The 23622-nt window shown below is 58.1% G+C and overlaps 3 protein-coding genes across 6 annotated transcripts in view; 2 read left to right on the top strand and 1 right to left on the bottom strand.

The window, feature by feature from the left end:
• The window catches only part of ZNF385C (zinc finger protein 385C), a 43344-nt gene extending 34817 nt beyond the window's left edge, over positions 1–8527 (top strand). The window contains exons 3-9 of the mRNA XM_068918750.1: positions 452–562; positions 1945–2101; positions 2262–2264; positions 2396–2704; positions 4357–4544; positions 4938–5036; positions 5375–8527. Of these exons, the coding sequence (XP_068774851.1) occupies positions 452–562; positions 1945–2101; positions 2262–2264; positions 2396–2704; positions 4357–4544; positions 4938–5036; positions 5375–5596 (1089 nt within the window). The 3' untranslated portion in view covers positions 5597–8527. The remainder of the gene's footprint in view (positions 1–451; positions 563–1944; positions 2102–2261; positions 2265–2395; positions 2705–4356; positions 4545–4937; positions 5037–5374) is intronic.
• NKIRAS2 (NFKB inhibitor interacting Ras like 2) lies at positions 8462–12330 on the bottom strand. Of its 4 annotated transcripts, none has more exons than XM_068918748.1 (4): positions 12216–12330; positions 10900–11041; positions 10390–10631; positions 8462–9749 (listed from the first exon to the last, which is right to left on the bottom strand). In XM_068918748.1, the coding sequence occupies exons 2-4, from the start codon at positions 10991–10993 to the stop codon at positions 9510–9512; spliced, it is 576 nt and encodes a 191-aa protein (XP_068774849.1). In that variant the 5' UTR covers positions 10994–11041; positions 12216–12330; the 3' UTR covers positions 8462–9509. The 4 variants fall into 4 exon arrangements, with proteins under 4 accessions (XP_068774849.1, XP_068774848.1, XP_068774846.1 ...); XM_068918747.1 differs by having other exon boundaries at positions 12227–12328; XM_068918745.1 differs by lacking the exon at positions 12216–12330 and adding an exon at positions 12055–12115.
• DNAJC7 (DnaJ heat shock protein family (Hsp40) member C7) overlaps positions 12329–23622 on the top strand; it is a 27190-nt gene continuing 15896 nt past the window's right edge. The window contains exons 1-2 of the mRNA XM_068918740.1: positions 12329–12485; positions 23468–23556. Coding sequence (XP_068774841.1) covers positions 12403–12485; positions 23468–23556 — 172 coding nt within the window. The 5' untranslated portion in view covers positions 12329–12402. The remainder of the gene's footprint in view (positions 12486–23467; positions 23557–23622) is intronic.

Raw genomic sequence — 23622 nt, 5'->3', positions numbered from 1 at the left:
TTATGGCTTTTCGAACAAGTTTGCTGCTGCGGCTGAGGACTGACGCTGAGCGTCGGGGAGAGAGCGAAGGAGCCGGGGGCTGTCGTGAGCCTGTGCGCCGCTGCCGCCGCGCGGGAAGACGCGGCCCCTGGCAGGTCCCGGCAGCCGGGGCCTCAGCCTCGCGCCGCGACGGCTCCCCGCGCCGCAGGGGCGGTCGGCCGGGTGCAAAGCGGGCGGGAGCCGGGGCGCCAGGCGGGCGCGCGCCCCGGGCCCGGCGGCGCCTGCTCCGGCTCGGTCCCCGCGGGGAACGCGCCGGTGTGGCTGGGAGCTGCAGGACGGCAGCTGGCAGCCCGCGGCGCGGGCAGAGCTGGGCTCGCCCGACGTCCCCGCTCCTCGGGGCCGGCGGCGGGGCGCGTGCCCGGAGCCACCCGGCCCGGCACCGAGCCGCCCTGCGCCTCGCCTGCCCCCGCAGATGGACCCGGTGCAGAAGGCGGTGATCAGCCACACTTTCGGCGTGCCCGCCCCGCTCAAGAAGAAGCAGTTCATCTCCTGCAACATCTGCCACCTGCGGTTCAACTCGGCGGTAAGCGGGGCGCCGCCGGCGCGGGCTGGGGGGCTGCGCTGGGGAGGGGGGGAATGCAAACCGGTGCGGGGCTCGGTGGGGCCAGGGGGCTGCGCTGGGGGGGATGCAAACCGGTGCGGAGCTCGGTGGGGCCGGGGGGCTGTGCTGGGGGGGGATGCAAACTGGTGCGGGGCTTGGTGGGGCTGGGGGGCTGCGCTGGGGAGGGGGGGATGCAAACCGGTGCAGGGCTTGGTGGGGCCGGGGGGCTGCGCTGGGGAGGGGGGGATGCAAACCGGTGCAGGGCTTGGTGGGGCCGGGGGGCTGCGCTTGGCGGTGGGGGGATGCAAACCGGTGCGGGGCTCGGTGGGGCCAGGGGGCTGCGCTTGGCGGTGGGGGGATGCAAACCGGTGCGGGGCTCGGTGGGGCCAGGGGGCTGCGCTGGGGAGGATGCAAACCGGTGAGGGGTTCGGCAGGGCTGGAGGGCTGCACTGGGGGGGGGGGGGATGCAAACCAGTGCCGGGCTCGGTGGGGCCGGGGGGCTGCGCTTGGTGGTGGTGGGGGGATGCAAACTGGTGCGGGGCTCAGTGGGGCCGGGGGGATGAGCACCTGTGGCAGCACCCAGCACCCTGCACAGAGGCACCAGCACTATGTGCAGCAGCACCCGGCGCCCTGCCCAGCAGCACCCGGCGCCCTGCCTTTTATTCTAAGTAAATCAACCGCGCTGAAGTTGGAGCAGCAGCGGGGAAGGGAAGCAGCAGCAGCACCGGGGTGGCCGGCGGATGCTCCGAGCGGCCCCGGGCCCCCGCGCTGGCTGGCCTCGTCCCCCGCCGCCGCAGCCGACCGCGCACCGGCGCCGACCCTTGCGCTGCGCGGAGCGGCGGCGGCGCTGGGCGACCTGCTTAGGCTGCCGCCCGGCCCCGGCCACGCGCCGTCCTCCGACGCAGCTTCGTTGCGTCTGCGAGCGGGGCCCCTCAACCGGCCCCACAAAACGCCCTGCGAATTAATCCGCGCTGCTCCGTAATACGGTGTCTCAATTCACGTCGGATTTAGCGGCCAGAAATTGCTGAACGGTGGTGGTTTTTGGCGGCGGCGGCGCCCCGTTGTCCCTGGCTGCTGGGTGCGCAGGCGCCCGGGTTGCGTCTCGCGGGTGCCAGCGCGGCGCCGGCAGGAGCCCCGCAGCCACGCGGCGCCGCTCCGCGCTCTCGCCGTTAGGGCCCCGCGAGACGGGGCGTTTTCTTACGTTACCGCTACGGCGAGCAATTCGCCGTAGGTTTCGGAAGTCACCAGCTTTTGCCTTGGAAGCCGCTTTTAAAAGCGAGGCGGTGCACTGAGTCAGCGCAGGGCCCTTAGGTGCGCCTTGCCCCGCGCCCGCCCCGGCACCGACGCCGCCTCTCTCCCCGCAGAACCAGGCGGAAGCCCACTACAAGGGCCACAAGCACGCCCGGAGGCTGAAAGCCATCGAGGCCATGAAGAGCAAACAGAAGCCGGCGGCCGGCGGCCGGGACGAGCCGGGCGAGCCGCCCGCGGCGCTGCAGGGCGGCGGGGACGGCGGCGGCGCGGGTACGGGGGCTCCGACGGCGCCGGCCGAGGGAGGGCCAGAGGGAGGCAGAGGCTGCCGGCCGCCCCGCGCGCCCGAGCCCGGTTCGCCGGCCGGAGCCAGGGCAGCGCTGCAGCGGGGGGGTCCGGGCTGAGCACGGCTGCAACGAGTTGCAGAGCAGAGCGCGTCCGGGATGGTGGCGGGCAGCGGGGGGGCCGTGGGGTGCCAGGGCCTCCCGCTCTCCGAAAGCCCGGGAAGCTCTGCGGGGAAAGAGGACTTTCCGTCCATTGTCCTCCTTTCCCGTTCCCTCCCGCCAGCTCCCGCCGACGGCCTGCCCGGCCCCGGGGACGCGGCGGGCGAGAGCCGCGGCCTCGCGCCGGCCCCCGGCCCGGAGGCGTCCCCCGCCGAGCCGCCGGGCGCCGGGCCCCCGCTGGGCTCCCCGCCGGCCTCGGAGCTGTCGGAGGGCGGCTCGGACGCCACCAGCGTGGCTTCGTCGGCCGCGCCGGGCAGCGGCGGCTCGGCCCCGGACGGCGACAAGGAGGGCAGGAAGAGCAAGCAGCACCTCTACTGCCCCACCTGCAAAGTGACCGTCAACTCCCTGTCCCAGCTGGAGGCTCACAACACGGGTAAGGCGCCGCGCCGGCTCGCGGCTCCCCGGCTCCCGCCGCCTCTGCAGTGCCGGCCCCTCGCCCGCGTTGCCGCTTTCCTCGTGCGAGGCTGCAAAATACCGACGCCCCCGTTCTCAGAGCTAGACCCCCTTCTGCCCCCCTTCAGCGAGAGCTGGAGACCGCTTCCCGCAGCCGAAAGCCCCCTGCGAGCCGGGGCCGGGCGGCCGCAGCGCCGGGGTCGGCTCAGGACAGAGCCTCGGCTCAGCTGCAGACGTGGCCTTTTGCTTTTGTCAGCTCCGGTTACAAATTTAGGAGCTGATTTGGGGGGAAAAAGAACAAACAAACAAAGCAAATGTTCGCGGGCTCGTGTCCCTCGGTGGCTGTCCGCACGGACGCGGCGTGCCGGCTCCTCGCTTAGCGCCTTAAAAAATAGAATGAATTAGCGACGGCTTAAATTACCGGTGCGCCGCCGCGGTCGCCCGGCCGGGCAGGACAGGGCGCTCCGTTCCCAGGTGTGCGGGATTTCTGCTTCCCCCTTCCCTGCCTCCTTTAACCCCCTGCGCTATTCCGGGCTCCTCCGTGACCTTGGGCATAGCTCAGCTGCTGCGGCGCCGAGGGCGACGCGTGCCGCGCTCCGCAGCCCGTGCTGGTGCCCGGGCACGGGGCGACGGGCTCCAGGACATGCTTAAAATAGCGGCTTCTCCGAAGGTCTGGAGCAGGGAAGGGGGGGGGATGGCTGCGGAGCGCGTCCGGTCTGCCCGAGAGGCCAGCGGGGCGCGCAGGGAGGGTTTGGGAACGGCCCCTCGCGTCCCTGTCGGGAGCCCGGGTTGGCAGCAGCGGCGGCGATGCCGGGGCAGCGAGCTGTCCTCGCGGGTGCCAGGGACCCCTTCCTCCGGACCCCCGTCCGCTGGCGTGGGTGTGCGTGAGCCGAGGGCTGCAGCAGCGAGCTTTGGGGGGGCTGCAGGAGGCTTTGGGGGGCTGCAGCAGCGAGCTTTCGGGGGGCTGCAGGAGCTTCGGGGGTGCAGGAGCTTCGGGGGGCTGCAGGAGGCTTTGGGGGCTGCAGGAGCTTTGGGGCTGCAGGAGGCTTTGGGGGCTGCAGGAGCTTTGGGGGCTGCAGGAGCTTTGGGGCTGCAGGAGGCTTTGGGGGGCTGCAGGAGCTTTGGGGGTGCAGGAGGCTTCGGGGGCCTGCAGGAGCTTCGGGGGCTGCAGGAGGCTTTGGGGGCTGCAGGAGCTTTGGGGGCTGCAGCAGTGAGCTTCGGGGGCTGCAGGAGCTTTGGGGGCTGCAGGAGGTTTTGGGACCTGCAGGAGCTTTGGGGGTGCAGGAGGCTGGGTGCGAAGCAGCCCCTGTCCGATGGGGGAGCTGGCATCAGCGCGGAGAGGGGCGAGAGCTGGGTAACAGCTGGAGGCAGCCGGGCAGGAAACTGCCTGCAAGCGCTGGAGCCTGTTCCCAAATCCGCTGTTGCCCTTGGCAAGGTCACGTCCCCTCCCGAGCCTGGCTCGCCCCCATAGCATCTGCACGGAGCCCGGAGCGGCGGGATGGAAGCTGGCGGGGGCCGGGGGCTCCTCGGGGACCGGCGCTCGCGGTTGCGCGCGGGGCACCGCTCCCCCAGCAGTTCACTGGCGCGCTCACCGCGTTTGCCGAGCGCCCCGGTCCCCGCTCTGCCCCGCAGGCGCCAAGCACAAGTCGATGCTGGAGGGTCACAGCGCCCAGCTGCGGCGAGGCCGGGGCAAGCTGCTCTCCCGGGCAGGGCACAAGGCCAAGAGGATCGGCAACAAGGGCAGCATCAACATCCAGAATAAGGCGTTTCACTGCCAAGTCTGCGAGATCTACGTGAACTCGGAGACCCAGCTCAAACAGGTGACGGCTGCAGGCGTCGCGCCTCTCTCGCTCCTCGGACAGGCGTGGGGCGCGGGCGGGCAGCCCAGGGCGCTGCGCCCTCGCTCGATGCCGCCGAGCGGGCCATCCCTGAAGTCCCGGGTTCGCATCCCTTTTAAATCCTTAAGGATTTAAGGGGGGGGGGGGATCCGTACCTGCTTGCCCAGGCCCTGTTGCTTCTCCCTGCTTCTCCCTGTGCTGGGCTTGCGCCGGGGGGCAGAGGTGCGAGGCGGGAGGGCTCCCTGCAGAGTGGCTCGGTAGCGAACAGCCCCGCGAGAAGCGGCGGCGCGGGGCGACGTCGTGCAACGCAGACGAAGCCCCGCGTCGGTGGCGGGCCGAGGGCTCCGGCTGACGCCGGCTGCTTTCCTCTTACAGCACATGAGCAGCCGGCGGCACAAAGACCGGCTCGCGGGGAAGCCGCCCAAGCCGAAGTACAGCCCCTACAACAAGCTGCAGAAGAACGCGGCCCTGGCAGTGAGTATTCTCCAGGTCGCTGCGGGTTCTCCATCCCCCCGCTGCCCGAAAGGCCGTTGGCTGCCTTTGCCGGCTCTTGCGGTAAGAGGCGCGTTGCCGGCTTTTCTTGACGCCCCTGTTTCTCGCGCCCCGTGACCGGGGGCGGCGTGGTTCGGCCGAGGCCAAGCCCGAGCGCGGGTTTGCAGGGACGCGAGCCTCGCCGGCCGGCGCAGCAGGAGCCCAGCAGCTAATAGCGTCGCGAAGAGCATCGCCGCGCTGGGCCCCGGCGGCTCGGCTGCGCCCGCTCCCGCGGCCGGGCCGCTCACGGGCTGCCGCCTCCCTTCTCTCTCCGCCCGCAGTCCAAGCTGGCTTTGCAGAAGCATCTCACCAAGACCTTGGCGACCCGCTTCCTCCCGAGCCCGCTCGCCGCCGTGTGCGCCATGCCTGGCCCCCTCGCCTTGAGACCGGCCGCCGCCGCCGCCACCCTCTTCCAAGCGCCCATCCTCGGACCGGCCCTTTTCCGGACGCCGCCGGCCCACGTCCGCACCACGCCGGGCCCCATCGTCTTCGCGCCCTACTAGAGCCGCCTGCCCTCCGAGGCTGCGGCCGCTCCGGACCTGGCCGCGGCGCGGGGGGCCTGCACAGCGCCGGGCGACGCTCCCGGCCGGGCTGCTGCTCTCACCGGTGGGAAACCGTAGTCGTAGACATCCACCCAGGCTTTTCCTTTGCTTCGAGTGGGCTCCGGATGGCGCGAAAGACGACGCCCCGGCGGAGAGCTCCGCCGGCCCCGGCTGCGCGCCCCTTCCCCGCCGCCCCGTTTGCGCCAGCCAGCCCCGCGCTCGGCAGAGCGTCCCGCCGCGCGGGGGCCAAGGACGGCGCCTCGCTCGGGCTCGTGGCCCAGGACCGCCGCAGTGTCTCGTTCGCCTCCCTCCCGCTTACCGGGCTGCAAGGAGAGGAGCCGGCCGGTCCGTGGCAAGCGGAGGGCATCCCGGCTGCTCCCGGCGCCGGTGGCCGGGTGGAAAGGGCGCTGCGAGGGGAGTCCCCGTCCAGCCCTTAGAGGGAGAAACGGCCCCAGCACAAGAAGAAATCGGCGTTTCCCCTCCGGGCCGGAGCTGGCTCGCACGTGCCGGGCGGGAGGCGGCGTCGGCGCTGCTGGATGCCGGGAGAGGGCCGGCCGGGGCCGGCTCACCAGCACGCACCCTCCTCGCTCGGAGCCCGGGGCCCTGCGCCTGCCCCCCCCGGGAGCACATCGCCTCTCGCCCGGGGCGCAGGTCCGGGCCGGGTGGTCAAGCACAGGCTCCGCTCCAGCCCCGCACGGGCCACCCGCGTCCTCCTCCCGGCGGTGGGAAGGAGGGTGACCCCCCCCCCGGCTCGGAGAAGGGCCCGTCCGCTCCCCGCCACCCTTGGGTGCCAGCTCTTTGCCTCCGTCCCACCCCTCCGCGCAGGGGACGACCCTGCCCCTACCTCACGGGAGACGCTGTGAGGCTCCGAATGTCCCTCAAGCACCTTGCGGTTCTCCGACGTCATTGCCAACAAGCCAGCTGCCAGGTCCAGCCGTCCCACCCCGTCCTGACTAGGAGCTTCCAAGGCGTCGGTGTACGAGGCCGGAAAGCCGAGGCGACCCCGACGGCCCGGACAAGCGGGTGGGCGAGAGCAGGCGCTTTCAGCCTGCGCGGGGGGCTGCCCGTGGAGGCGCTCGGCGTAGCCGGCGGGGCTGGAGCTCCAGAGGGACCCTGCCGCCGTAGCTCTGCTTGTCACTGTGCTCAGAAGACCCAGCGATGACCTGGTCTGAAAACTGTAACCGCGGCGCTCCGGGTTCCTGTCGCGCTGCTGTAAATAGAAATATGCAGGAAAGTTGCAACCCAAACGGACCTTCCGCTGGAGGGACGACCCACCCCGATCTATGCAATCCCGTGGGAGCAGCTCGCGCGTCGTGTCTGCTGGCTGCAGTTCGCTTTGGTGCTCACGCTGTCTCTACGGCCAGGAGTGTTGGCTGGGGCGGAGAGAAAACGATGAAACACTTGGCCCCGTGCAGACGGTTCCCGCTGGAGCCCCTTCCCCTCCCCTAGCCCAGGGCGCTGGTTCAAAGACGCCCAGCTGCGTCCCCTGGCCCCGTACGCGGCCCCCCCCGCGCTCCCCCAGCCCTTGGCAGAGGCTGTTGGGTCGGCGCGCGGGCCGAGCCGCAGGCGCTCAGTGCCGAGGCTGCGTCCGTTAGCAAGGCGTGGGTTTCGGGAGGGTTTCGCCCGGCTCAGGGCAGGAGCGTGGCGGCAGGAGGGGAGCCGGGACCTGCCGCCAGGTAACGCGCGTGGCTGAAATCGCGGAGGAGGGAGCCGGCAGCCTCGGCGACGGCAGGCAGCGCTGCGCGGAGGGAGCGGGGCGGTCGGAGCCCGGCCGTGCTGACCTGAGGACGGAGCCTCTGGGCATGGGTTTATCTGCTCCCACAGAGGCGGCGGGAACTGGGGTGGGAGGCAGCGGGGGACGCGGGGGGAGAGCGTGTGCGGAAGGATGGGGGTAGAGGCGCCCAAACGGTCTTGAGGCGGGTGGTGGGCATCGCGGCTCAGAGAGCGGCCGAGGGAAGGCAGGCTCCAGCAGCAGCGGAGCTGACTGGGATAGCGAGAAGGTCCCACAGCCCAGGGGTGGGGGCACCGCGTGCAGCAGGAGGCCGCGCTGGCGGAGGCCCCCGGGTCGCGGGGGGGGGAAACGCGGCTCCGACAGTGTCTTAATGCCAAGCAGCCCGTGGGTCACCCCAGCTCCAGCCCTCGCGCTGCTCCTGGCAGCCTCGTCCCCTACTCTTCTCACCGTACCCTCCCCGGTCAGCCTCTCGGCCTGGTCCCACCGCAGAAGGGCGGCACGTCCCCTCCTGCATGCACACGCCAGCCTCAGGAGCGCCGGGAACCGGGGAGCAGCCGGCTGTGGCCATACTCCAGCCTGCAAGAGCCGGCAGGCCCTGGTGGGGAGTTCCCTTGCATTCTGTTCTAAAAAGCCTGTGCTGGAGCCAGCAGTGGCTGCTCCCACCACCTCCCCCCCCCCCCCCCAACCAGTGGAGTCCTAATACACTCCTACACTTGGCACTTTAACCCCTTGAAAGCCATTCCTTCGAATAACAATAATACTGCAACGAGCTGTGTAAGAACACAGTCCCTGTCGCCTCCCCCTCTGCCGCCAGAGACCCTCCCTGCTCCTGTGCTATCCAAAGCATTTACTGCCTTTGACTTAGCATATGCTGTACTAGGTAGTAGGGCATAGTCCATAGTGCTCAATAACGTGTGCCCCTCTGTACATAACCTCGGAGTGATGTGAACAGTTTGATTCCAAAAAAAAAAAAAATCCACCAACCCACAAAAATGAAATAAACAGACTCTAGGGACTTGGCCAGTACCCCTCCTGTAATGTTCATTGTATATTTTTTGATGTACTATAACTGTTGGGGAAAAAAAAGGAAAATATTTTGATAATCAAATCTCATCGCTTTATTGTGTTACTCAGTAAATAAAAGGAACAAGTATAAACAAGCCAGGGCTTTCTCGTCATCTTTGCCTAGATCCAGACTAGCCAAAAGGAACGTGTGCGGGAAACCGTTCCCCTTGTCTTGTGGTTCTGAGAGGAGAGCCAGCACCGTGACAGACGCGTGGTTTGAGCTCCCACAGCCCTAAGCGTCGGATTGTTGTGGGCTAAGCACAGTTCCAGTGTCTCCCAGGCTAGGACCGAGGCTGCACTTAGCAAGAGCGGAGCTGCAGCGTGGTGGATGTAGGCACCATGAGTTGTGGGGCCTGACCCTGCCCTCAGCGACAGCACCTCGCCCTGCTCTGCGCCATGCAGGTGGGGCAGGACGTACATCTTGCAGACGACTTGACCAAGGCCTGAACGCTTCCGTACATAAAGGAGCAGAGGACGCTGCTGGGAAGGGGTAATATACTGGGCCAAAGCTACAGCGCCGCAGAGCCAGCCGGGGTAGTACGAGGGGGCGCTGCTCTGAGAGCAGCCACACCACACGGGATGCGCGGCCAGCAGAGAGACTCTTCTCACACGGTACCAGCATGATACAAAAACAGAGCAGCTCGCCAGCCAGGGAACTAGTTTCCTCTGGCCTGGCAGCGCTCAGCCGTGGAGCTGATCCCAACGTGACAGCTAGCCCCATGCTGTGCCTCCCTCGAGCAGCATGCATCCCCCAGGTCTGCCAGCCTGCGCCTGGGCAGGAGACGAGGCCTGCGAGGAGAGGAGCGTCACTCGGTGGTGAATCCTGGCTTCCCTGCAGTACCTCAAACGTCTGCAGGAGGGGGGCAGTGATAAGAGCAGTCCCTGTCCCAGCCCAGGCAGATGGGTCACCTCTCTCATCCTCAAAGACTGTCCCCAGCCCTGGGAAGCCCGTTCCTCCTGCCACCATGCTTCCCGCTGGCTCCGTGATGCCAAACAGGCTCAGCAGGAGGTGAATGCAGGGAAAAGAGGGAGGTGAGGGAGAGGAGGTGGCAATGAAGAGGAAGGGAAGGACAAGGCTCAGCCATCCATGGAGCCACTGCCCTTGTTCTTGCGACTCAGGGGAAAGGCAGACTTGCTTTGTGGCTGCGTCATCTTACTGGCCAGGTAGATGAACGGCTCAATCAGCGTGCGCCGGTCAGCCACGGACACCTCCCACAGCTTCACCTTCTCGCCCTTGGCCCAGTGCTGGGCGGCGTCGTGGTCCACTCGACGCTGCTCCTGCAGGTCACACTTGTTACCCAAAACCACAATGGTGACCTGTTCAAAAAATAAAGGTGAGAAGAATCCCTGAAGGTAACAAACAGTCGACCGGTACTGCCTGGCTCCGCCTTGATACCCTCAGTGCCAGGCCCAGGCCTGCTGCTAAATTCCCCTCTATGCTAAGGCCTTTAAAAAGACATGTTTCCAAGTGCTCCTTTCCGGCAGCTTCCCCATCATGTTCAGGCTGTGTATCTCAGACCAGCCCCAAAGCGGAAGGGCCTGTTGAGCTCGTGCATGCTCAGCACGCTGGTGGCCTGCAGAAGAGTCCAGTCCAGAAGGGCAGGAAGAAGAGAGCTCTCAAGTCAACAGCCCTGGAAACTGAAGGCCCCGTGTGAAATAACCAAAGCAGCAGACACGCAAGCCCTGTCCCCCTTCGCAAGAGAGGTGTGAACCTTCTTCCATGCAGAGCCTTTCTGCTCGATGGCTGTGGAATGATCATTGTGACAGAGCAAATACTCTCCCCGAAAGCATCCCAGGATGGTACCAATTACAGTTGAGGGTCTTACGGAACAGGACCTTGTCACCATCCTGTGACAAGCCAGAGGTGAGGAGAGAGTCTCTGGAAGAGAACTGGTGAACAAGGGGAGCAGACCCTGCTCTGCAGCCCCATTCCCTTGGGGAGATCGTGGTTACTCACCTCTTTCTTGTCTTTGGACTTGTCAATCTCCTTCTTGAGGAGCTCCACCCGCTTGAAGGATTCCTTGCTGTCGGTGCTATAGACGAGCACGTAGCCATCAGTGCAGGAGAAGCAATGCTTGGGAAGCTCCAGGCCGTCCCGCAGGCCCCGCGTGTCGTAAAAGCGCACCTGCTCGCGCACCCCGCGGTCTGTCTCGATGGAGCCCACGTAAATGTCCTCCTGGGTCTCGATCATCTCAGAACCTGCAAGCGAGGTGGGCTGGGGTGAGACAGGGAAGGCAGCCACGGCGCCGTCCCCACCGCTGTCCTGCTGGGCGGCCACCTCTCCTCCTCCCCTGCTGCCTGCATGTTTGGGGGGGGGGGTTTCTGGCCCGACGGTGCCAGGCCCTGCCCGCCCCCGCGCAGGCGCAGCGCAGGGCTGTCTCACAGCCGTCTCCTCCGCGTGGGCTTCGCAGAGCAACCGGGAACGCCGGCAGGCCCCTTCCAGGCTCCCCCACCAGCCTGTACGCACCGACAACATGGTTGCCGTAGAGCAGCTGCTCCAGGATAGACGTCTTCCCGACGGAGGCCTGTCCGCACACAACCACCTTGCAGCTCTTCCCCATGCCGGCTCAGGGCGCCCTGCAGAGGGCCAGGGCTGGCGGGACCCCCCCCTGCCGAAACACGGCGGTCAGAGGGGCACGGCGGGGGCGCACAGCCCCGCACGGGGCACGAAGAGGGCGTGTGGCCCCGTGGGGGGGCACCCGGCCCCGTGGGGGGGATGGAGAGGGCACCCGGCCCCAGCGGGGGGCACGTGGCTGCGGCAGGGGACACGGAGGGGGCACACGGCCCTGTGGGGGGAAAAGGGGGACACACGGTCCCGTGGGGGGCATAGAGCGGGTACACAGCCCCAATTGGGGGGGGGCATAGAGGGGACACATGGCCCTACCGGGGGGGACACAGAGGGGGCACCCAGCCCCACTGGGGGGGGCATGGGGGGGCATCTGGCATCTGGCCCCACCGGGGGGGCACACGGCTCCGTGGGGGGCACGGGAGGGGCACGTGACCCCACTGGGGGGGCAGAGAGGGGGCACCCGGCTCCACCGGGGGGGCACGGCAGGGACACATGGCCCTGGGGGGGGCAAGGGGGGGCATCCAGCCCCACTGGGGGGACACATGGCCACGGCGGGGGACACAGAAGGGGCACACGGCCCTGTGGGGGGGGGTGGAGAGGGCACCCGGCCCCACGGGGGGGCACGGCGGGGATACACAGCCCCAACGGGGGGGCACGAAGGGGGTACTCGGTCCCGTGGGGGGGGGGACACGGAGGGGGCACACAGCTCCGTGGGGGGGGGATGGAGAGGGAACCCAACCCACGGGGGGGCACGAAGGGGACACACAGCCCCGTGGGGGGCACAGAGGGGGGCACCCGGCCCCACGCGGGGGCACGGCGGGGACACATAGCCCCGTGGGGGGCACCCGGCCCCACGGAGGGAGGGGGGGGACGAGGACACGAGGACCCACGGGGGCACGCGCGGGCCCCTACGGGGCGTTTCCGCCCCCCCCGAGAGGGGATGCCGGGCCCGGGGTGGGGACACGGCCGAGCCCGCGGCCAGCCGGGGGGAGCCGGCGGAGGCGCCGCGCCGGGCAGCACCGGGCGGCGGCGGCAGCACCGGCGGGGCCTCACCTGCGCGGCGGCGGCGGCGGCGGAAGGGGCGCGGCGGACCCGGCGCGGCCGCGGCGCCCTCTGGAGGCCGCGGCGGCGGCTGCGCCCCCCCCCCGGGCCGGGCCATGAGCCGCCCCGCTGCCCGCGGCTGACCCGGCCGGGCCCCGCGCCGCCCCCCCCGCCCCGCCGCCGCCCCGCCGCCGCGGCGGGAGGACCCCAGGGCGGCGCTGCCCCGACCCGGCCCGGGCCGCGAGCGGCGCCCCTCTTGTGTCGCCGTCGTTGTCAGCGGAAGCCCCCGCCCCTTCCGGCTCCGCGCCCGCCTCCCGCCCGCTCCCCCCGCCCGCCCCCCGCGCCCGGCCTGGCGGTAAGATGGCGGCGGCGGCCGAGTGCGATGTGATCATGGCGGCGCCCGAGGGGCCCGGCGCGTTGGAGAGCGACGAGGAGGCGCGCAGGTAGCACCGCTCCCGGCGCCGCGCGGGCAGGCCGCGGGCCGTCGTCCTTCCCGCCGGGGCGGCGACCGGGCCCCGCTCCCGGGGCCGGGGGGTCGCCGGCTGGGGGAGGCGGCCGCGGGCCCGGCGGGGGGAGCCGGGAGGCAGCTCGGCAGGGTCGGGCCGGGGGTCTGGGGTCGGGGGCAGCTCTGCGAGAGGGAGGGTGGCGCTGGGGGCCCTCGGGGCCGCCCGGGGGGCTGCGGGGGGGCCTCGGGGCCGCCCGGCGGGCTTGGGGGGCTGGGGAGGGGCCGCCCGGCCGCCTTGGGGGGCTGGGGGGGGCCTCGGGGCCGCCCGGCCGCCTTGGGGTAGGGTATTGGGGGATCTTGGGGGTAGCGCTGCAAGATTTAGGGTCTGGGGGAGCCTTGGGGCAGCGTAGCAAGATTTGGGGCAGGATCTGAGGAAGCCTTGGGGCCGCCCGGCCGGTTTGGGGTCAGGGTATGGGGCAGCCCTACAGGGGGGCAGGGGGGAGCCGTGGGGCAGCCCTGTCGGAGAGAAGACAAGGTATGGGAGAGCCTGGCTGGGGCTGGGGGCCTGGGGCAGCCCCGGGGGCGGTAGGACGGGGGCCGGCTGCGCGCCCCTGTGGGGAGCGGGGTGGCAGGACGGAGAGGCTGGGGACCTCGGCGGGAGGGAGCTGCGGGGCCTTCGGCGGCGCTCCCGTCACTGGGAGCCTGCTGGGGGCTGGACTGGGCCTGGGAGGTCTCTGCCGGCTCCGGGAGCGCTGCCGGTGCCAGGCATATCGCTGTGGGCGTAACTGGTGCTCTGCAGTGGGCAGCACCCACCGGGCAAGAGCAGGGTGGGATTCGGTGTGCGCTTGGGTGCTAAGGAGCTCACGGCATGAGAGGTGTTAAGCAGAGCAGTGATGTTTCACTGGAGAGGGGTTTGCTACAGCTCGGAGCAGATCGTAAGGGCAAAGGGCGCAGCGGCACCTTTAGCCATGAATCTCTTGGTTCCACAGAGCTGGCTGCTCAGACCCAGGGCTCTGCAGGGATGGTCTGTAGTCCAGCCCAGGGCCATGATATAGCACATACGGTGAAGGGCTGTGCTTCCTGCAGGTGGTGTTTCAGTTCAGGATGCTTTGGCTGCGCATCTCACGCTAATCCTTATGGCCTCTATAGGGTATATACCAGGTTTAGAGTAAGGATTTTTCTCTGTCTGTGTGTTGTGGAGTAGACTGTCTTCAGTCGATCAGATTTTGAATGTCCCTGAAATACATACGCTATTTTTACTGTCTGGAAGCCATGCTGGCTGGTTTCTGAAGAAAGCTCTCTCCTATCGTGGAGGATTAGGAGGCAAGGATTAAACTGGTGGGGAAGGGCAGTTCTTCGTAGCTTCAAACTCCCAGGTTTGAGTGTTCTTCATTTCTCCTATATCTGTTTTCTGAGCAGTATATCATGCCAAATTGCCTCATCTGTGACGGGCTGTTACGACTGAAAATCTTTTAATGACATTTGGAGCAAGTTTTACTCTGCCTTGCCTTTCTGGGGAAAAATGTCAGTGGCAGGCCTATATCGGGGTAGGGTCATATTCTGAAAATGGTGATGTAGTTAAAAGAGCTCCTCCAAGCAGCTATTAAAGTTCCTCTAACTGGTTAATTTCTGAAGTGATCTGGTACAACTTGCTGGGGGAATAGACAGTGATTTGGGGGCTGGGAAGGGTGAGGATTCCAACTCTTCTTCTAGCTACAGATTTTCTTTTCAAGAGCAAGTGATCCTGTTCCCACGTGCAGCTGAGTGTTGCAGCCTCTGCAGGGAATGAAATGGGGAAGTCCAGTGTCTAGGAAACTCTGCTCATTCTGCAGCATTTAAAACTGGCAGTTTGCTGTCTCCTGGGGAATTGGGAGGAGAGAACTATTTCTGTAAAAGGCATGGCAATTGCTCCAGAGAATTATTCGGTTGATAGAAATATAAGGAGAAGACAGAACTGAAAGTGTCCTCTGAGGAATGCTATTTTCAAAGTAATATTGGTGGCCTGAGGTGTTTTGTGCTGCTTATTTATGTTAGAGTTAGAAGGCTTAGGGAGCAGAACTGGAAATATGCTGACTTCCTGGTGAAGTCATACTAAAGAGTTAGTTAAATTAGATGCTTCTGAAGAAGCGCTTGGATGCTGTGCGTAGACTACCGACAAATTGCATGGCCTATAAAGTTGGGAAAGCCCTGTTTGTGTGTAAATCATTTCTTCCTCCAGGCTATTTAAGTGGGGTGTTTGAAGTGTTAAAAAGTATCCAAGTGTAAAAATCATGCTAAAGGCACCGTCATCTTATTATAGTGCCCTCTAACATTAGCATTCTGTCCTCCTTCCCAAGTTTCATTGCAGAAGTGATGAGCACTGGAAGTCAGTCACAAATAGGACGGTCTTCAGAGGAAAGGTTGAACAGGTGCAGACACAGAAGAATTCTTGGGCAGGATTTGGTCCTTGCCCTGCTCTGAGGGGAAGCCTCAACTATGAAGACCAGAGACAGCCTAGATGATCTTGGTTTTCTTGATGTGATAAGGCCAGTACCACAGTTCATGGTTGTTAACTTTCAGTCCCTCCATTCTTTTGTAGATGCTTTCACAGTATTTATTTTCTGTTGTTGAGATACTCACTTTTTTATCTCATTAGAAGAGAAGTGTTTGTGTCATCTGATGGAGACTTATTCCAGGTAGGAAGTGATTATTTTACTTGCAGTTATTCTCTTTTTGGTTGCTTAGAAAGCATAGACCTTAAACACCAGTGCCTGTCAGCCAGAGCAGATTTTCTTGAGGTCAGGAACATCTTGTGCTTTTCTCTGTTTTGGCCCATCTTGGCTAAAGTAAATTGCTTAACTTCTGTGGCTCCGTTGGCTTAATGTAAATTAGGGTAATACTCACTGTCCTAGGGAGAGTAGTTGGAGGCTTAATTAGCAGTCTAACGTTTGTGAAACATCTTGAATCATGTAAGGGCAATGCAGGCATCGTGCGTTAATGGGCACGCACAGGAATACACTTCAGAATTTGATGATATAGTGCAATGTTTGTGGTGCAATTGTGCTAGAACCTATAAAAAACAGCAAGAATAAATGAAAACTTTCTGAATCATTGCTATAAGTCCCTCTCAGGGGTTTCTATGTTCTGTACTTCTGTTTGGGAATTGCAATATGACAAGGTACTGATGTTCTGCTTATGGACTAGCTTCTGTCTAAATATATGATTCTGTTCTCTGTGGCTTAATAAGAAGGTGGAAATTAGCAAGCATGCATACTATATTTCGGAATGATTTTTAATTGCGATGCACTGAAACAGCTGTAAATATGCTGAATGGCTTGTTCACAGGTTGTTTAAGGGGTAGAAATGGAGCATGGCCACAGGATAGTCATTGCTTGCTGCTGCATAAATTGTGGGGGCCCTTCTGGGGAAAGGGTGATATAACCGCTTTAATTTTATCTGTTGGAGAGTGATGACATTAGTGCTGGTTCCTATGCTGAGGAGCAGCTGATTGGCTGAGGTTGAGTTCTGGTGCAGTCAGGGACCAGCCCACCCCCAAAAGTGTTTTTTTGTTTGTTTGTTTTTTAGGTGTCCAGCCTATGGGAACAGTTTTTCCTTGGCCCAGCTGGTCTGAGAGCTTGGGGTCGCTGGCGTTTTGCCAGGGATAATTTCCCTGTCATCTTCCTGGCAGCCCTAGAATCTATTTGTGCGTGTTTAAGACTGAATCTTTCTCCTCATTCTGCAGTGTTGAGCAGAGAGATGTGCAAGCCTCTTAAAAAGAAGCATCTCAAATCATTTGGAAAACGTCAATATGAAATGATGATCTGTACAAACTGTTACTTTTACAGTGCTTTTGCTATAGAGTTCAGAGGTGTTGTGGGCTAGGTAGGAAATCATAATTACTGCAGTGAAACAGTTTCAGACCTTGCCTAACTCCAGGGTCACTGATGAGTTCAACAGATGTTGCCTGAAGGTTGTCAAGTGTAGATTATTAGCAAGAATCTTTCTACTGCTTGTTTGCATAAAATGAGCTACATCTCAGTCAAGCGCCACATGAATAAATGTCGTTACTTGCCTGCTATTATAGAGAGTGCTGACAGAATTATGGAGGTTGAATTGGCTGTAAGAGCAATGTTTGTGGAAGCTTTGTTGATGGGATAGTCTGAAGAAGGTTCCACTATTCCTGTTCTGCTTGTAAAGGGGTACTTGAATTTCGCAGGCTGTAAATCCAGCCTACTTTACTAATGTGAAATTACTTGATGATATAATAATAGATGTTAACTCTCCCATACTTTTGCAGAGTATTTGAATACTCTGAATTAGGCAGTCGCTGCATATGGTATAAATAACGTTCAGCACTTATAACTTAAGTCTTTTGTCTTTAACACAAGACATGCTTTTTTTTGAGTGAACCATGTTGTAGATGCGGTTGTCTCACCGTGTGCTGGTTGGCTTCCTTGGCTTAGGTCTTCGTGATAAAAGCAGTTTCTAGCTGTTTCTAGACCCTTCTGTGGATTTTTATGAATGCTGTGATTTTACCCGGCCTGAAATGATTAAGCCATTACTATGAAGTAGGTTAATCCTGCTCTCTGTTAGCAAGGTGTATTACATAACTGTAATTAAACTTCAGAACTCAGCTGGCTGTTTTCACTTAGAGCTGCAGGGAGTAGGATTGGTTGATTTCTTTGATCTCCTCTGCTTTCTTGTGGCATATTTTAGTTCTTGTGGCTTTTGGTCTTTCATATTTGAGTTTGTGCTCGGGTACTGGGAGTGTTGGGGGTGTGTATATAGAGGATAGCATGGATCTTTTGTGCACCTCCTCGATTAAATGTCAGTTATGTTATTGTTGTCTGCTCTAGCAAGATGCTGGCCATCCCAAGGCAGACCTTACAGTCTTGTATTTCAGCTGGTGAGTCTTTAGAATAGCCATACTGATATTTGCACGTATAGACCCTGGATTTCCTCGTCTTGGGGCATGCTGTGAGTAAACATCTTCATTTTCATTGGTATTTTGCAGCTGGTAGTAAAACCACTCCTTGTTCAGTGGGGGGTGCTGATGCACAGAGAAATGTGTTGCACAGTGTACTGTTCTGCTCTATATTCATTTTGATCGGTACTGCGGTAGGGCCGGCGTAATGCTGTCTAGCTGTAGGAGAGAATCACAGTATATGTTATGTATGGGTTTGTGTTTCATTTTCAGGGACCTGTTTTTGCAGCTGCACCCTTCCTCCGTGCCCTAGAGACAGAAAGCATAAACACTACTAATGAGATACATGTTCCACTCGCTCTAAATCCTCAGTTATAGAGTGTAAATCCTAACCTGGAGGAAGGATCTCTGAAGTATACAGGGAAGATCAATCTCTGTGGCCCATTCAGTATTTGGCTTCTCTTCTGAGCCCTGAAAAAAAGGGAGGGGAGAGTATAGTATGTCCAGTGGCAAATATGATGGCTAATTTTAAGCTCTAGACATCTGCCTGCTGTAAACTGTACTGAGATCACCAAACTTATTTTACCCAAGCAGCTGAGTTACATCTGACAGCTGAGATTTGGGTGGAATTTCAGCAAGAAAACTGCAGGGGAGAGGGGGGGAAAAAAGCACCACATCCCATTAAAGAAAAAAATCTCTGCGAGAATTGCTTAGAAGAGACAGTTGTCTCTCTTATCTGAGCAGCCCAAAAGAGATTGCTTGGTCATCTAATCCTTGAGGCCTGACAAAAATGTCGGTACCTATGTGCATAGAATATCAGTGTTGGAGTAGGGTCTGTGCCAGCACATTTAGACCAAGGAAAAGCTGTTTGTACGGATCCCCAAAGTTTCTGAAGAGTTAGGAAAATCAGGTTCATTGCAAGGTAGATCTTCATCTGTTTCATTGTGAGCTAGAGTAGGAGGGGTGGAAGCGGTGATTGGAGCTCGAACGGGGGCGGCATGTGGAAGGCTCTGATGAGGAGGCAGAAGTTCTTAGGCAAACGTGGGATTGTGTCACTGCTGCGCGGGATGACTGTTCTGTTCTGGGAATGAGCATGGGCTGAGCTTTTTAGCAGGGCCCAGTGAATAGAGGGAGCCTTGTGGTGGTAACTTCTCGCACCAGGCAGACGGTGCGTGCTGTCACTGACGAGAGGCAGAAGGGTGGTGATGGCACGCTGCGTTCCGTGAGACTTTGGGTATGAGTGAGGAGCATCAGGAACATATGGCTTCGTCCTCTGTTGGTGGCAGGTCTTCTAGGTGACGAGCCAGAGAATTTAAATACGGGGTCCTGACAGACATTATAAAAGGGGGAGGGGAAAAAAAAAAAGACTAGCTTGTAGGAAGAGAGTTATTGCAAACAGTTCCCTCCTTGTGAGCTGTCAATGCACAGAAGCAATGAAAGACAGGCTTCTTACTGAGATTCTTGATGCAACTGTCTTCTCTATCCTCTGGATTCACTGTGGAGAGGCCCTAAAAAGACACTAGCCCTTCCTAACAAAGGAATCCATTCAGCCTGGATTGTATTTTTAGCAAAGCGTGATTCTTTTTCAGTTTCAAAAGTAGCAAGTGGGGAATGCAGCCTACATCAGTGCAAGATGCAGAATGATCTCATTCAGGCTGCAGCATCTGCTTGGTTTGAAACAATTACCAGTGATATCAGGAGATCTGCATTTTTTGTTGTAGCCAGAGGCCATGGTAAACAAGAACTGCTTTCTCTGTGCTTTCTATGTCAGTGGAACACAACTGGGGATAGATGCTCCTGTTCCGTTTCTGGGATCTCAAACCACAAATCTTACATTTCCAGCAACTATCTTTGCCTTTGTGCTTTGAAGGCAATTTTATTTTTCTTGCGTGATCTTTTTTCATCATTCAGCTTTAAACCATGTGCACAATAGAAGTATCTATGTGTATTTCCTTTCCGTTAGTGTTTTCTGGGGCATTATGACTTGTTGATATATCAGTCTATATTAAAATAAATACTTAAAAGGAAATCAGACGAAAAAGGGTAGAAAACAGTAATTCTTGTGTTTGCATCTCTAGTATCTCATAGTATAGATTCTGGTGCTTTGTGAAAGCTGTTTTGCCTTATAAATCTGTTTCTTCCATTTTCCCAACTTTTCCCAGCAGTTTCTCGGCAGACAGGATGTTCTGGCACACAGCCCTCTAACTGCATCTATTAGACAGTGCTTCCCTATAAAATGACAGGTAAAATTGCTAAAAGCCTTGTGAATCAGGGGCTGGTATGCTAAGCAGGTTACAGTGGTGGCTCAGAGAGAAGAGTTCTGCCATTAATACTGTTCATCCTTTTCTTTAGACTATATAACAAAGAGCTTTTGAGTGAAGATACTTAAATACAATTGATGATTTTCTTTTCAATTTTCGGTTTATAATTATGGAAACGAGACTAAAGTTTTGGTGAACCTACTTAGTCCTTTGGTTTTGGAAATGCAGACTTGTTAATTATTTTTTTCACCGTTTTGAGTGTTTGAACTATAATATTCAAAAGAGACTGTGTTTGGATGCGCTTTTAGTCATACAAAGTATATGTTCCACCCCTTGTGATGCAAATCCCTCCCGACCAACTACTGAAACCAGTTATCTGAGTAACGAAATTAGACCATGTCACTTTTGGTACCTGGCCAAGTCTGCTTTTCTCTTACTATAAAATGAACAGAGTGCATAGCTGTTTGTAGATCTTATGCCCCTTGTGAGGGGCAGGGAAGGAGGAGATACGGCCTTTTCCCAGCTTGCCAGCGAGTTCATCGCTGCCTGGGCTCCGGGCCGGGCGCAGTCGAATGCCCCGCAGAACTTCGAAGCCGTGACAAGGCCCTTCTGAAGCTGTGGGCTACCAGCCTGTTGCATTCACAGAAAGTCACGTGCTAACTCTCTTCTTTGCCACCCAGTTACTACTCATCTCATTTCAAATAAATATGCCAATACGGCTGTGTCCGTCGTTTGACTTCAACAGAGTTACAACAGGGGTGCATCTGGTCCGTTGTCTGAATGTAATTGGTAGCAAAACTTAAAAATGAAAGTGAAAAGCACATACTTGAGCCCTGACCCAAAGGCCCTTGGAGTGCTAGCACCCTGTGTCTATTGTTTTGCCAGCTGGCAAAACTGTGATGTTTCTGTGAAAACAACCCTTTGCATGAGGCAGTTGTGTGGGAATGGCCAATGGCGAGCCTGAATAAGGTTTAAAAACATGTTAAGTTGTTTCAACACAATTCCCTTTGTTCTTTCCCTAGTGGGTTTGCTGAACGTTGCTCCCAGTCGCTGCTGTTGGTGCCGCCTCTCCACTGTTGCCTCCTGCACTGCCTTTGCTGCGAAGGCTCTAGGGCGATGGCAGCCTTCCCCTCTTGGCGACGGGCTGGTGCTAGAGACTGCAGTTGGAGTTCACAGCCTGCCTTGGTTTGGCAGCTTCTTAGTGCAGTTCCAAGTTGATGAATGTATTTCTCGTATATGATTTTACAAACTGTAATTCAGTCTGTTTTGGTGTTAAAAGGTATTTTTCAGCTTTGACTGGCTAGAAGACTTACTGGGTGTAGGGACTAGTAAAATTAGCTTTCTAGGTACTACCGAGACGTAAATGCTGATGACTCTTACAAAATCTGCTCTTCACCCTTAGGTCTCTGATTTGGCAGCTTACTAAAATGCAGGACTAATCCATCTTCCTGTCAATTTTATTTTAGATACTGATGGAGGCCTCTTACACCAGTGCAGAATAAATCGGATGTCATCAGTGCATATCTTACAATGAGAGCCCCTACTTTTCTGCTTTTTAAATGCATTGTAGATACAGCCTTTGGTAGAAACAGTCAGCTTGCCTCGTCGCTGTCATTTATTATGGCTGTCATTTTTGTCTTTGCTTCCTCTGAGTAAAACCTAATCCTGAAACTTCCCCAAAGCTGTGCTAATTTTTGAATTAAGATTTTTGTGAAGGTATCCAGAAATATAGAATAACATCAACTGCATTATACCTTCTGCAATTATTAGCTTAAGCTTTTAAAGGTAGAGATTATCTCTGCAATAATAATACTTGATACGCTGAAGACTGGCTCTGACTCGGGTCTTTGACTGTTACGGTAATGCTGCCAGATACTGAAATAAAGCTTCTCGGCTCTAACAGCAGTTGATCAGCTTGGGGTTGCTCTGCAGTTGGAGGGAAGTAGTTGTATCTAAAAAGTCCTGTGGCTGTTGACTCTGTCCCTGCGCTGTCTCTTCGCTCTCTGTCCCTCCGCGCTCTCTGATCAGAGAGACAATGTTTACCATGGGTTTTTCTGTAAACAGCTTTCCTTCAGCAAGTGGTGCAAGGAGACCTCCTCTACTTCTGTATCTTGCTGGATCCTTCTTTTCAAGAAAATGCTGAAACCCAGCATTTCAGCACAGCCTGAAATGACCCGTGTTTGAGCCTGTGAGTGTAACTCTTCTCTGGCGGACGAGATGTCACCCAGCTATTTTAGTTTCCTTGGCCTCTGCTTCATTGCTTCAGCAAAGGCTATATTCAGATCAGTTGGCTGTCACTGAAGAGCAATAAAATGACCTGTGAGAAGTTCAACTGTACTTCTAGTGATACAGTCATTTCCCATGTGCAGTTGATCTCTGTGGCTGGGCTGCTCTAGTACAAGATTGCTTTTTACAAAGCAGGGAGAAGCTGGGAATCGTAGATCTGCTGGCCGAGACCCTGCTGGGATCGTTCCGTATGGAGTTTTTGTGCCAGTCTTTCTTGTTCTGATGTTTAGAATTCGTCTTCGTCTGGGGCCAGAGTTCTAGTTGTGCAAGTACTTTCAGAGAGTAGACAAACAGTGGCTGTTACTCTGGCTACAGCAGTGAAGACCCCAAAGCACAATGCAAGTATTGACTGAAGTACCTTGGAGCAGGGGGATGCCTCTTCTGAGTTGGCCTTGTTGTTTTCATGTATTAAATAGTTTAGGAGGGGAAACAAATGTTCTGAATTAAACTTCACAACACCATGATGTGAGATCACATTACAGCAACTCCCAGAATACAGCACATGTTCTTCTTGTTGCTATCAAGGTATATGTGGGGATTTTGTTCCCATTCTTTGGAGCAACTTACAGGATAGTAGAACAGTGTAGGTACTGGCCTTGGTATGATGAAGCTGCTGTGCTGTGGTCAAAGGGATGAAGGTAAATGCTGCTTTTTTTTAATAACAGGGCCTGATTTTGCCTGGTGAATGTTGAATTTGTTGTGGACGAAGCTTTCCTTAAAGTACAGAGTGCAAAGGTTTAATCATGACTGTGGAATAGGGCCAATAAAAGTTCCCTCTTGGGCTGCTTATCTAACGTAGTGAAGGTGGATGGAAAAAGACTGAGAAGGGTTTCATTTTTTTTTTTTGAGGGGAAAGTTTGCTTCCAAGAGTTTTAAGGGATGCTGCTTTAAACCATATGTTGTATGTTTTTAAATCTCCTAAGCTGCCTCTGCAAATGCTTGCTCTTGAGTGTGAGGACTATTTCTGGACCTGTTGCCAAGGCAATGCCAAGCTCCTACTTGAGACTTGCACCCTTATTTCTCCTCAACTTAGCTGTCTTTTGAATGTAGAAATTGTTCCTGGCCCTGTTTCTTATGTAGGTGAGACTACTTCTGAAAGATAGACAGCACTTTTTTTTTTCTTTATTTCAATGACACTTTGCAGGCCTAGGCTGATTTGATTGGCCAGGTATAACTTTGAGTTTTGCTCAGCTGTGGAAGCAAGTAATCTGATCCTGTTGAAGGAAGGATGCACAAAGGTGGGTTTAGTCTACTATGGTATTCCTGTAGCATTCAGCTAAGTCATATCCTGCAAGTAACTCCCTGTTCATGACCCTAGTAAAGTGCTAGAGTATCTGAAAGCCAGCAGGTCATGAGGTGCCCTTTTCTCATGAATAAGGGATTCGAGGGAAATCTTGCATCAATCAGGTATGTCTGTTTTGAAGCAGTGAAGAGCTACTAAGGTAGCTTGGGGATCAGATGCTTGATTGTGGTCAGGGTGTGTTCTGATGATCTGCTCCTCTTAATATGTAGTGTTTTACTCCCTTTCAGAGAAGCAGAATCTTTCAAGGAACAAGGAAATGCGTACTATGCCAAGAAAGATTATAATGAAGCATACAACTATTACACAAAAGCCATAGGTGAGAACAGCTGGTGATACAGTTAATCTTGATGAATGCCATGTCTAAAAATCAGAGCTGGTTATC

Source organism: Struthio camelus, chromosome 25 (genome assembly GCF_040807025.1).
Source record: "Struthio camelus isolate bStrCam1 chromosome 25, bStrCam1.hap1, whole genome shotgun sequence".
NCBI classification, from domain to species: domain Eukaryota; kingdom Metazoa; phylum Chordata; class Aves; order Struthioniformes; family Struthionidae; genus Struthio; species Struthio camelus.
This window is presented reverse-complemented; position numbering and strand designations above follow the sequence as displayed.